The following is a 13,349-nucleotide window of genomic DNA, read 5'->3' as shown; positions in this document are numbered from 1 at the left end:
AAAGGCCAATCCACACATACACAAATATGTCTCTCTTTTGATCATCAAACTCCCAGCACAGCAGCTGAATGCTTTCTGTCAGATGACTGTTCTACTGTCTACTTTTAGCTCTTTCACAGTGGACTTAAAAATACCCCCAATACTCAAGTCAGAGCCTCCTGGCTATCAATGACTCATCTTTCCCTTATGAGGCAAAACTCACAAAATCCACCTTTTTTTTCAGGCACAAACCCAGCGGTCCTTATTCCTGCTTCTGATCGTCTCCAAACAGCTATTTGATGTGTAATCTTGTCAGCTATAATTTTCACAATTCACAAAACAACACATGCAAATGAAGTGAGGGACCACAATGTTGTGAAGCTATCATTAATTACCTCCATCATTTCTCTTTCCTCAAATAGTGCATTCTTCTGAGGGCAAGTTCTCTATACAGGCTTCCTGACAGTCTTGGGTATCTTTTCTAAGGGTCCCATGATTGAAAGGGGGATGCCCTAGCTGCTACACAATATAGAAAGCAAAGTTAAGTTCAGGAACATATATTAACAGAAAACATGCCCAAAGGAAAACCTTCCCATGCGTGTCTACTGGGTAAGTGTTGGTCTCAATACAGCAGGGCAGGTTGAAGACGTTCCCAGATGGGTGACATAAGTAGCCTTGTATTTTCTCCTTGGCACAGCAACCAGATGAAGAGGCTGTCTGGACCAGCTTCTAACCCCCATCTCTTTTTTTTTTTGGTGGGGCAATGAGGGTTAAGTGACTTGCCCAGGGTCACACAACTAGTAAGTGTCAAGTGTCTGAGGCCGGATTTGAACTCAGGTCCTCCTGAATCCAGGGCCAGTGCTTTATCCACTGTATCACCTAGCTGCCCCTCCCCATCTCTCTTTGATCCTTCTTCCCCCAGCTCACATATTTCTATTTTTTCCCAGGAACCCTCAGGTCTTTCCAGTAGCCATAAGCCTGAGTACAGAAGGGATGAAGTCCCATAGGGCTGTCAGAGCATTATGGTATCAGAACCTCAAGTCTGGTATCACAGGAGAGGGAAGTAGGAAATCTTAGGGTTGATGCCTTCAAGTGGGATGAGGCAAAGTCTTTTAATGCCACAGTTTTCACCTTACATTTTACCTCTAATTTCTCTGCTTCCTGTCTCTTCCAAGAACTGCATCTCAGGCATGTTGAAAGAAAGACTTTAAATTAAGGTCAACACTTCTTTTTCTCTCTCTCTCTTTCTCTCTCTCTCTCTCTTTCTTTCTTTCTTTCTTTCTTTCTTTCTTTCTTTCTTTGCAGGCAATTGGGGTTAAGTGACTTGCCCAGGGTCACACAGCTAGTGTCAAGTGTCTGAGTCTGCATTTGAACTCAGGTAGGTCCTCCTGAATCCAGGGCTGGTGCTCTATCCACTGCACCACCTAGCTGCCCCAACACTTCATTATTTCTAGCTATATTTTGCAGGTTTCCTGCTTGTTCAGTCATTTTTTAGTCATCTCCAATGCTTCACGACCCTATTTGGGGTTTTCTTGGCAAAAAATACTGGAGTGGTTTGTCATTTCCTTCTTCAGCCCATTTTACAGATGAGGAAACTGAAGCAAACAGGGTTAAGCGACTTTCCCAGGGTCATACAGCTACTAAGTATCTGAGACCAGAGGAAGATGAGTCTTCCTGACTCCAGGCCCAGTGCTGTATCCACTGTACCACCTAGCTGCCCTTGCAAGCTTCAAGTCTCTCCAAAGAGAGTTCATGCTGTAGCTGGATCACCACTGCTTATACTCCATCCCACTGATGGGCTGTTATGGAAGCATCCATTAATGGTATGGTGATACCTGCTCTATCTCTGCTGCCTTCCATTGCATATTTGGTTAAAATAATGATTAATTAGCATCTAGTAAAAGAAACAGTAGTCAAAATGGGCCAGTGTTGGGGGCAGCTAGGTGGCACAGTGGATAGAGCACCGACCCTGGAATCTGGAGGACCTGAGTTCAAATCCGGCCTCAGACACTTGATGCTTACTAGCTGTGTGACCTTGGGCAAGTCACTTAACCCTCATTGCCCCCCCCCCCCCGAAATGGGTCAGTGTGGTATTAAACTTTTCTTTTTTTGTAAAAAGGCCATTAAACTGGTAGAATAGGAAGACAGGTGGTGTTTAGATAAATTATAGATAGTTTAGAGTGTAGAGTTTACCTAAAGGTAATGGGACAGTGAGTTCTTATTCAGATGAGTCTGCTTGGCTTTCCATCTGTGTTGTCACAGGTAGGGAGATAATAAATATTGACTGAGGCAGCTAGGTGGCACAGTGGATAGAGCACCGGCCCTGGAGTAAGGAGAACTTGAGTTCAAATCCGGCCTCAGACACTTGACACTAGCTGTGTGACCTTGGGCAAGTCACTTGACCCCAATTGCCTCACCAAAAAAAAAAAAGAAAGAAAGAAAGGAAGGAAGGAAGAAAGAAATATGGTTTCTTTAAAAAGTAAATATTGACTAATGTTATAATCTGGATCAAATGAGGAACATGATGTCTATAAGATTTATTTATTTATTTTTGTTTGTTTTTTGGGCAGGGCAATGAGGGTTAAGTGATTTGCCCAAGGATACACAGCTAGTAAGTGTCAAGTGTCTGAGGCCAGATTTGAACTCAGGTCTCCTGAATCCAGGGCTGGTGCTCTATCCACTGTGCCACCTAGCTGCCCCTATAAGATTTTGACAAAGAATTGGAAGAGGGGGACAAAACCAATACCAAGAAAAAGATAGCATGGGTGTGCAAGGAAGGAAGGAAATAAACATATGATGTCCACTAAGTGCCAGTCACTGTGCAAGTGCTTTTTGATAAGATGAGTGTGATTATTATCAGTCCCACTCTACAGTTGAGGAAACCAAGGCAGACAAAGGTTAAATGACCTGCCCAGGGTCACACAACTAGTAAATATCTGACTTTGGATTTGAATTCCAGTCTTCTTGTCTCCAGGCCCAGAACTCTATCTACTGAACCATCTAGCTGTCTCATGTATTGATGCACTCAGACCACAATCTGGGCACACCTTATTGTGCCAGGTGATCTTCAGACTCTTCCTGAGACAATTCAAATGGAAGCGGTTCAGTTTCCTGGCCTGACGTTGGCATGGCGTCCAGGTTTCACAGGCATATAACAATGAGATCAGCACAATGGGTCTGTAGACCTTCAGTTTGCTAGGGAATCTAATTAGTATCTCTTCTCTTTTAGACTTTCCTTTGGAACCTCCCAAACACTGAGCTAGCTCTGGCAATGTGTGGGTCAACCTTATCATCTATATCTACATCCCTGGAAGTATACTGCCAAGGTAATCCCTTATACCTCCTTCTTCCTTCTTTCCTCATCCCCACCCCTAGAGCGGGTTGAACTCCCCTCCTTTCTCTACTTCCTGATTTTGGAGGATAAGTACGGTGCTGACTGAGGGGGAGGAGAGAGCAGAAGGAACTGGCCATGGTAAGGTTAATGCTCCCTCCTATTCTCTGACATCCGGGCCCCTAGCTCCCTGGCTGTACCCAGAAAGATGCCACACTGAAGATCTCTGCTCCAGCTGTCATCTCGGGATCCAGGTGCCCCCTCCTCTTCACACTTAAACAATTTCCATCCCCTCCTCTCTCCCATTCTCTCTCTAGGAGCTGTTTCTATTGTTCCTGACTCTTCCTCTTCTGGGGACCTCAGTCCCTATGCCCCAAGGTGAGCCATCTACCTTTCTACCTGCCCCCTATTTATGCCTCTTACTACAGTACCAAACCACGATAGTAAGCAGCCCATGGGAGATACATGATAATAGTATTGTTGTGTTCTGAGGAGGGGCACAGGGTTTAGTTGCTAGTAGACTGTACCCCTTCCTGAAGTCCTCTTGGGTGGCAGCCTCCAATATGAGCTATGTGGACCTAAGGACGTAATCTCTCCCAGCCTTGGTTTCCTCATATGTAAAATGGGGATAAGAATGCTCACCTTTTTGGTGTCGGGTGGGGCATTTGTCAAGTTCATAGCGAACCCTAGAGTGACATAGGATGAAGATTGAGAGAGAAGTGCTGGAAGAGACAGACCTGAGAGGCCATCTAGTCTGACCTTTCATGTTGTAAATGGAGAAACTGAGGCACAAGGCTAAACGCCCAGGTTCACAAAGCACTAGAATTATTTTGGGGGGGCAATGAGGGTTAAGTGACTTGCCCAGGGTCACACAGCTAATAAGTGTTAAGTGTCTGAGGCCAGATTTGAATTCAGGTCCTCCTGAATCCATGGCCAGTGTTTTATCTGCTGTGCTACCTGGCTGCCCCCCAGGTTCATAAAGAAGGATAGAGAGACCAGCCAGATCCCTTGACTCCAAAGCTAGTCCTCTTTCCAATATGCCATGTCACCGTATGGAAATGTATATGATTAATAGGATATCTATTCTTATCGTTGGGTGGCTAGGTGGCGCCACAGTGCACAGAGCATTGGGCTGAATGTCAGGAATGCTTATCTTCCTGAGTTCAAATCTGACCTGAAACCGTGTGATCCTGGGAAAGTCACTTAACCGTCATCGCCCTGCCCCTAAAAACATATCGTTGTTGTTGTTATTTATGATAATAATCTCTTAGCTGTGAACTAGACCCCAGTATAGATTCTGAGGCAAAAGGAACCTGATATTCGAAGTCTGGGGAGGTGAAATAAATGCTTGGGTCCGCAGGACTACGGGGTCTTCTTCCACCACCGTATCTCTCTCAGAGGGAGAGGGCTGGCATCGTTGGAGGTGAGGAAGCCCGAAAGAAGGACTGGCCGTGGCAGGTCAGCCTGAGGGAGCAGGAGAATATGGAAGGAGAGGTGTTTTGGACACATATCTGTGGTGGCTCACTTATCCAATCTGAGTGGATATTGACTGCAGCGTCCTGCTTTTCCAGGTAAGTCAATCATCTGCATGTGGTTCAGCTGGGTAATTTTTTTGGGTGAGGCAATTGGGGTTAAGTGACTTGCCCAGGATCACACAGCTAGTAAGTGTCAAGTGTCTGAGGTCTGATTTGAACTCAGGTCCTCCTGACTCCAGGGCTGGTACTCTATCCACTGTGTCCCTGGGTAATTGTTAATGGACCTGGTGTGGGGAGGTCTGGGAGGTTGGAGAAGTGGAGCAAGATGGGATTTGGGAGATTTGGGATTTGAGACCACACTTTTACTGACTGATTCACTGAGAGCAAGGCATTTCTGCTCTTGGAGACTCTGTATAAAATGGGGGTGATAGTCCCTGTTCTGGATTTTTCATTTGGGTATTAGAAATGAAATAATTTCAGAGTTCCATATTGCTAGGGGTACTGTTATTATTCAATGGGAAATTATACATAATATGTATATATATGTATAGAGATAAGGAAGGGAGGGAGAGAGGAAGAGAAAGGGAAAGAGAGACAGACTCACACACACACACACACACACACACACACACACACACAGAGACAGAGACAGAGAGAAACAGAGAGAGAAGAATGGAGATAAAGAGACAGAGAGAGCACCATGGAACTGAAGAATTTTGCTCCTGCTGCAGAGGAGAGAGGAGGTGGGATATTGAATAAATCCTAGAAGGGCAAGTCCCTAGGTCAAGGTTGGGAGCTACTGTAGGCTTGGGACCAAGGAGCAGGGTTGTGTTGGCAACCCCAGCCGCAGGTCTCCCTAAAGAATGTCCCTCCCTTGCTTCCCCCAGTGTGGAAGAGGAACCTTCAAGCTACAGGGTCCAACTGAGGGAACAACATCTGTACTATGAAGACAAGTTGCTGTCCCCATCCAAGATTGTGGTACACTCCAATTTCACCTTTGAAAATGAGGGTGCTAATATTGCCCTGCTAAAGCTGAAGGAACCTGTCCATTTTTCCAGCCAAGTCCAGCCTATCAAGCTTCCTGCTCCCTCACAGAACTTCTCCAACTCAGAATGCTGGGTGACTGGCTGGGGGAATACCAATATTAGAGGTGAACACTCCCTATAGGAGAGATACTGCCTCCTGTGTTTCTTCTTGGATTTCCCATTTCTGAGAGCTGGCCCAGGGCCAAGACTGGGAATGCTAAGCCCTAGGAGGAAGGGAGCAGAAAAGTTGGGGGAAAGACATTTTTTTGTGGGGCAATGAGGGTTAAGTGACTTGCCCAGGGGGGTCACCCAAGCTAGAAAATATCAAGTGTCTGAGATGGGATTTGAACTCAGGTCCTCCTGAATCCAGGGCTGGTGCTTTATCGACTGTGCTACCTAGCTCCCCCCAGGAAAGACATTTTTCCCCTTCTTTACCTTGAACTTTATGGGTCTCAGGAGATTTTGGGATCCCTTGATGCTGAACCTATATATTCAGTGTGTTGGTTTGGGCCAATTATATATATATATATATATATATTTGTTGTTGTTGTTTGTTTGTTTGTTTTTTAGTGAGGCAATTGGGGTTAAGTGACTTGCCCAGGGTCACACAGCTAGTAAGTGTCAAGTGTCTGAGGCCGGACTTGAACTCAGGTACTCCTGACTCCAGGGCTGGTGCTCTATCCACTGCGTCCCTGGGCCAATTATATTAAAACAATGGCACAAGCCTCCAAGAATACAAACCCTAGCAAGCCCCTAGGGAAGGCACAAGGATTAGAAACCAATAAAAAGTAATCAGCCAATCAATAGAGCATTTATTAAGTGCTTACTATGTGTCAGGCACTGTGGTAAGCATTAGGGATACAAGAGGCAAAATAAAAACCAACCAAAAAACCTAACAAAATCAAGAAATACCTCAGCCAAAACAAAACCCATAGCTGGACCATGAAGGAACTTCTATTCTAACCAGGGAGACAGGGTGCAAAAATACTATTTTTAACCCATTCTCTCTGTCTCTGTCTCTGTCTCATCTCTCTCTTTACCTATATCTATCTATATCTATGTATCTATCAGTATATGCATATCGATACATATATATTGGGAATATAGATATGTATATATTTGTGTATGCATGTGTGTGTGTATATGTATGTGTGTATATGTGTATGTATACATACACGGTAAATGTGTATATATGTATGTATGTATGTGTATGTATACATACACACAGGGTAAACGTGAAATAATATTAAAGGGAAGGCACCAGTGGTGAGGGTTTGGGAGGGGGGATAGAGGGCCTCTTGCACAAGCTAGGGCAGGCAGGAGATGGGGTCAAGGAGGGAGAACACCCTACATACAGGGGACAGTCAATGAAAAGGCATAGAGTCTGATGATGTATATGCAAGGGCACCCCAAAAGGCTAGAGTGGGATGCCTTTCTCCAAAGACCCACCAACCGGAACTACACTGGGGAGGGCCAATTAAAGGGGAAAGGCAATTTCTAATCCATCAATAAATAGGCATTTTTTTAAATTTTTTAGTGAGGCAATTGGGGTTAAGTGACTTGCCCAGGGTCACACAGCTAGTAAGTGTCAAGTGTCTGAGGCCAGATTTGAACTCAGGTCCTCCTGACTCCAGGGCTGGTGCTCTATCCACTGTGCCACCTAGCTGCCCCTCAATAGGCATTTATTAAACCCTTATGTGCGAGGCACTGTGTTAAGTTTTGGAGAATACAAAGACTAAGTAAAAATAGTACCTGCCATCAAAAAGCTTACATTCTGAAGAGTGAGGCCACATGTATAATAGGTGTATACATAATGGGGGAGAGGGAGACAACGTGTATATTAAATATATATTCAATATGTATATACATACATACATACATCTATACTTACATAAATACACAAGCTAATTTTTTTGGGGGGGTCATATTGTCACAGAGAGGGGATGAGAAAAGGTTTCTCAAGCTTAGCAGAGAGTCTGAGACAGAGCAGGGATTAGTAAATGAATCTTGTTGCCATATTCGGTGTGTAGATGACTACTTCACACTATAGTGTATGGATAGATGTATGAACAGAACGCTCTATCTGAACATGGTGCGGGGGGGAGACAGAGACAGAGAGACAGAGAGAGTCACAGAGAGAGAGACAGACAGACAGAGACAGAGACAGAGAGACAGAGACAGAGAGAGAGACACACACACACTCACAGAGACACAGAGAGAGAGAGAGAGACAGACAGACTGACAGACAGAGACAGAGGGAGACAGAGACACAGAGCCAGAAAGACAGAGAGGGAAGAGAGACAGAGACAGAGACACAGAGAGAGAAGTTCAAATGCCTGGGTTCAAATATGGGTTCTGCTACTTCCTACCCATGGAATGGGTGGTAGATCGCTTCCCTTCTCTGGGACTCACCCTCTTAGTAAAATGAACGGGCTGGACTAAGCAGTTCTGAACTTTTGGTCTCAGGGTCCCTTTATGCTCTTTGAAATTACTGAGCATCTCACACAAAGAGGTTTTGTGGGTTATATCTTTTGATATTTAAATTCAATTAAAATGTCTTAGTATTATTATTTTATTTTTGTGTTTTTTTTTTTTTTAGTGAGGCAATTGGGGTTAAGTGACTTGCCCAGGGTCACACAGCTAGTAAGTGTCAAGTGTCTGAGGCCGGATTTGAACTCAGGTACTCCTGAATCCAGGGCCGGTGCTTTAACCACTGCGCCATCTAGCTGCCCCAATGTCTTAGTATTATTAATTTTACCTTGAGGATCCTCTGAAAGGGCCCCCAAACCATACTTTGAGAGCCCGAGGACTAGATGATCCCTAAATGTTTAAGTAATAAATCTATATCCCTATAAGCCCATGATTCCCTTTACAGATGAGCTGCCCCCACCATTCACCTTGAGGCAAGTGCAGGTCCCTGTTTTGGACCACCGTGACTGTGACCAGCTTTACCACAAGGGTTCTACCACTGATGGGTCTGTCAGGATCATTCTCGAAGACATGCTATGTGCTGGCATAGAAGATCAGGACATCTGTAAAGTAAGGGACCCTGTGGGTTTCTTTCTCCCTTCCCACTGTTTCCTCATGGGCTCAGAGATTGCATTCCAGAGTTTCTCCTCTCCCTGGGCATCTCCTGCATTTTTGGGCCAAGCCAACAGCTTCTATTCCGTGTTTCAGGGTGACTATGGATCAGCACTTGCCTGTAAGGTGGAAGACTCTTGGATTCAGGCTGGGGTGGCCAGCTCATCAGAAACCTGCGGCTTTCATCCCAATCGCCCTGGAATCTACACGGAAGTCTCAAAATATTTGGATTGGATCCAGGAGATCATTCATTGAGTGATCTTTTGACTCAGTTTCTCCTCTCTGCCTTCCTAGTATAAGGCTCTGTATCTACTGTAAAACCAATCAAAACTTCCTTGATTTTTTCCTATTCTTCCTGACCCATACTCCCTCCCAAACTCTTCCCTGTTGCTAGTTCCATGCGTGATCTCAAGCAAATCCCTTCCTAGATGTGGTCCCCAGTTTCCTTCTCTGTAAACTGGGTTGTGGGGGTTTGGGCTCTGACATTATATGCTTTAGGGAGCCCGTTCAACTTGGGCATAGGGTGAAAGTTGAATGGGAATGATTTGTTGGGGAAAGGAGAGGGGGAAGTTGGTTGGTCTACACGGAGTTACGTATATCTCATTAAACTGCCTGCAAATCATCATGTTTTCTTTGAATCGACTCTTGCTTTGGCCATGGTAGCAAGAAAGAGGCAAGGGTTATAGGAAATTACTGGGACTAATCAAGAGAACATTCAGACAGGCAATTTTTTTGCTTGATATATCCTGATAGTCCATTAGTGGGACAGACTTCTTGAGGAGGTCATGAGAACTTGAACACTGTCCTCCTGACAACAGGGAACCTTTCTCCATTCCAAAGAGGGGAAACTGCCCGAATTTGATCCAATTTCTCAGTGGCATGCTGTGGAAAAAACCCTTGGCCTGGGAGACCATAGACTATGGTTTTAGGGCTAGCTATGGTACTGTCTTTATCTGTGACCTTGGGCAAAGATCGTCCATTCTCAGGGCCACAATTTTTTCCTCTGTAAGGTTAGAGAACAAGACTGGATCTCTGGGTTAATTTTTGCAGTTCTGCTTGACTCCACTAGGAGGAGACTGAAGTCCATGGTTAGAAAGAAGTCTTTTAAAAAAAATTAACAACAAGGCCGAGGATGCTTTTCCAAATAGTTTTGAGGCTTCTTCAGTCCTGAACCCTCTAAAATGAGGTTGAGCCAAAATTTTCCTGACTCTGTGCCTATTTGTTCTAGGGACAGGACCCCATACTGTAGCAGGAGGGATTTAGGTTAGACAAAAAGTTCCCACAGATCCCACAGATGTTTCTGTTAGGGCTAGGGTTAGAAGAGGTGAGATTTTTTTGGGGGGGTGGGGTGGGGAGAAAGACCACAGATCATAGGGTTCTCCTCTGAGGGACATGAATTGGGAAGGGTTGGTTGAGAGTCAGGTAGCTGGACTTAGATGATATTTCCAGCCTCCAACACCAATCAAAGTTTGAGGGAATAATTGTGGATTATTCCGTCCTTTTGCTCAAGGGCCCCCTCCTCCAGGAAGCCTTCTCTTAGCACACCCCCCACCCCCCGCAAGGAACTTTTATTATTCCAGTGTCACAAGATGTATCCTCCCAGCAATGGATGCATGAGTATGTGTGTCCCTAAGCAAAGATCCATGGTACATTTCTAGTGTGGTGGGAGGTGCCCCTTTATGGAAAAAAGTCAAAGCCCTGTCATCTTATCAAACGGATAAGGGAACCCATCAAATTGATCAGAGGTTCTGATTCCCTCTACAATAGTTGCATTTGGTCCCCACCCCTCCCCAGTTAGCATCTTCTTAATTCTGTTCTGATCACCAGGCATCATGGTGAAAGTGGGTAGAGGACTTAGGGTCAGTCAGATCTGGTTTGAATTCTGCTTTAGACAGCTACTTCCTGTGTCACCTTGGGCTAGTGTCTTGAGCTGTTTGGCTCTTGGTTTTCTCATCCATAAAATGAGGGTGTTTAAAGTCCTCTTGAGGCACTCTAAGGTCCCTTCCAGTTCTAAATCTACGACTAAAATCTTGAACCTCATAATCTTATCTCCTTGCTATGGACTGTATTGGACTGAGAACTCTGTAGGGCTTGTTAATTTTTAAAAAACAAAGCAAATTAGAATGACCAAATGTCAGAGCTGGATGTGATCCTGGAAATCACCTGATTCAATCTCTTCATTTTACAGAAGGGAAAACTGATGAAGAGATGGCTAATCTTCCTTAGCCTGAAGTCACCCAGTGGGATTTATAGGAGGTCAGCACTTGAGCTTGGCCCGCCCCTCTGCATTTTCAGGGTCTTTTGTTCTGCAGGATTGCACTGTTGTCTACTATGTTGTGGCAGATGTTGACAGAGGCAGAGGGACCTTGTAGGATGGAGTCTCCTTAGCCCCTCCTCCTAAAGAAGCCTCAATCAGGGTAGGGTGTCCTTGGCTGTGAGCAGCTGCAAACCCTATGTCTATTCCTTCTCAGTCTTTCCCTAGACTGTGAGACCCCTGAAAGTTGTTCATGATTTCTCTAGAGTAGAACTTCTCTGCTCTTTAGATAATCATTGTCTTGGAAGGGATTTAGAGGCTACCTAATTCAACTTTCTATATCATTAGAAGCCCCTCTATATTGCTGGAACACAGATGACAAGTGGAAGGAAGGAAGGAAACTCACATTTATTATGGGCCTACTATGTGCTAGGTGCTTTACAGATATTTTATTTAATCCTCACAACAACTCTGGGAGATAGGTGCTATTATTAACCCTCATTTTATAGTTGAAGAAACTGAGGCAGACAGAGGTTTAAGTGACTTTCCTAGGGACTCACAGTTAGTGTCTGAGGCTAAATTTGAACTCAGAGCTTCCTGACTTTAGGACCATTGTGCCATTTCATCCAGCCCTCATTTGAAGGCCTTGGAGGGAGAGTCAACCCACTAATTGTCAAGACAATCAATTCCTTTTGAGATACCTTTCATCATTAGAAAATGTTTACTGCTTTAGGCCTAAGGGAATTGGCATGGTACAGTGGGAAAACTGTTGGTCTTGGAATCAAAGGGTCTTGGTTCAAATCCCAGCTCCGACACATATTCCCTGTGAGGTCTCAGGTAAGTCACTAAACTTTTCTGAGTCTTGGTTTTTTCGTTTGTAAAATGGGCATAAGAGGGAGGGAAGAGCCACACTAGATGATCTTCCCAGCTCTGAATCTATGATCATGTGCATCTAAAACAAGTATTACACTCCATAATCTCTCTCTACTGCTCTTTGTCCTCTCCTCTGGGGCCAATTAACCAATCAATGAATATTTTTTTTTTGTGGGGCAATGGGGGTTAAGTGACTTACCCAGGGTCACACAGCCATTAAGTGTCAAGTGTCTGAGGCCGGATTTGAACTCAGGAACTCCTGAATCCAGGGCTAGTGCTTTATCCAATGAGCCACCTAGCTGCCCCCAATCATTGAATATTTATTAAGCATTTCCTATGTGTTAGGCCCCCTGGATACAAAGATAAATGTGAAATAGCCCTGAAGGAGCTTGTTATCTTATCAAGTGAGATAACAGGTATACATATGGTTAAATGTAAATTAGGTACAAAATTGTGCCCAGGAGGGGCAGCTAGGTGGTGCAGTGGATAAAGCATGGGCCCTGAATTCAGAAGGACCTGTGTTCACATCTGGCCTCAGACACTTGACACTTACTAGCTATATGATCCTGGGCAAGTCACTTAACCCTCTTTGCCCTGCCCCAGCCCCCCAAAATATTGTGCTGAGGTGATTTTGGGGAGAGATGGGCCTGGGGTGGGGGTTATGAAGGGCTACTCCAGGTAGAAGAGGACACTTAAGCTGAGTCTGGAAGGATGTTAGGGATTCTAAGAGGCAGTGGGGGAGAGGGAGGGAGCGCACACCTTCCAATGGCACAGTACAAAGGCACTGAGACAAGAACTAGAGTGAGGGAGAACAGAAAGGCCAGTTTTACCAGACCACGGAGTGTGTGATGGGAAGTATTGTAGCACAAGGCTACAAAGGTTGATTGGTCCTGAAGGGCTATAAGTTCCAGAGGAGTTTATATTTGCCCCTAGAGGTCATATCACATAGATGGTGCATAGGCAATGAGGTAGGGCAGTGAGTAGGGTGCCAGGCATGGAGTCAGGAAGACCTGATTTTAAATCTTGCCCCAGACACTTACTAGCTGTGTGGTGTTGGGCAATTCACTTTACCTCTGCCTCAGTTTTCTCATCTGTAAAATGAGGATAATAATAGCACTTGCCTAGAAGGGATGTTGTGAAGGTCAAATTAAATATTCATAAAAGTGCACAGCATGTAGCACATAGTAGGTACTACATAAATACTTATTTTCTCCCACCCTTCCCCTCTAGAGTTTATTTAGTGGGAGGGTGACAGGTCAGATCTGTTGCTTATGGAAAATCACTTTGGCAGCGGTGTTGAGAATGTATTGGAGTGGGGAGGACTTAAGACA

The 13,349-nt window shown here is 44.8% G+C and overlaps 1 protein-coding gene across 1 annotated transcript; it reads left to right on the top strand.

Annotated features, from left to right (window-relative positions):
• The first annotated feature begins 3,403 nt into the window (after positions 1 to 3,403).
• Positions 3,404 to 9,472, top strand: LOC122736222 (tryptase-like). Its single transcript, XM_043978334.1, has 6 exons — positions 3,404 to 3,451; positions 3,628 to 3,688; positions 4,671 to 4,881; positions 5,673 to 5,935; positions 8,686 to 8,849; positions 8,988 to 9,472. The coding sequence occupies exons 1-6, from the start codon at positions 3,449 to 3,451 to the stop codon at positions 9,144 to 9,146; spliced, it is 861 nt and encodes a 286-aa protein (XP_043834269.1). The 5' UTR covers positions 3,404 to 3,448; the 3' UTR covers positions 9,147 to 9,472.
• Positions 9,473 to 13,349: the final 3,877 nt, after the last annotated feature.

The sequence above is a fragment of the Dromiciops gliroides genome, chromosome 1 (assembly GCF_019393635.1).
Source record: "Dromiciops gliroides isolate mDroGli1 chromosome 1, mDroGli1.pri, whole genome shotgun sequence".
Lineage (NCBI taxonomy): Eukaryota > Metazoa > Chordata > Mammalia > Microbiotheria > Microbiotheriidae > Dromiciops > Dromiciops gliroides.
Note: the sequence above shows the minus strand (reverse complement) of the source record. Positions and strands in the feature narration are given on the sequence as shown.

Bases quoted from the DNA above. Each gene is read 5' to 3' on its own strand.
- LOC122736222 (XM_043978334.1), top strand. The intron at 3,689-4,670 runs GTGAGCCATCTA...TTGGGTCCGCAG, and splicing joins CTCAGTCCCTATGCCCCAAG to GACTACGGGGTCTTCTTCCA. The intron at 8,850-8,987 runs GTAAGGGACCCT...TCCGTGTTTCAG, and splicing joins AAGATCAGGACATCTGTAAA to GGTGACTATGGATCAGCACT.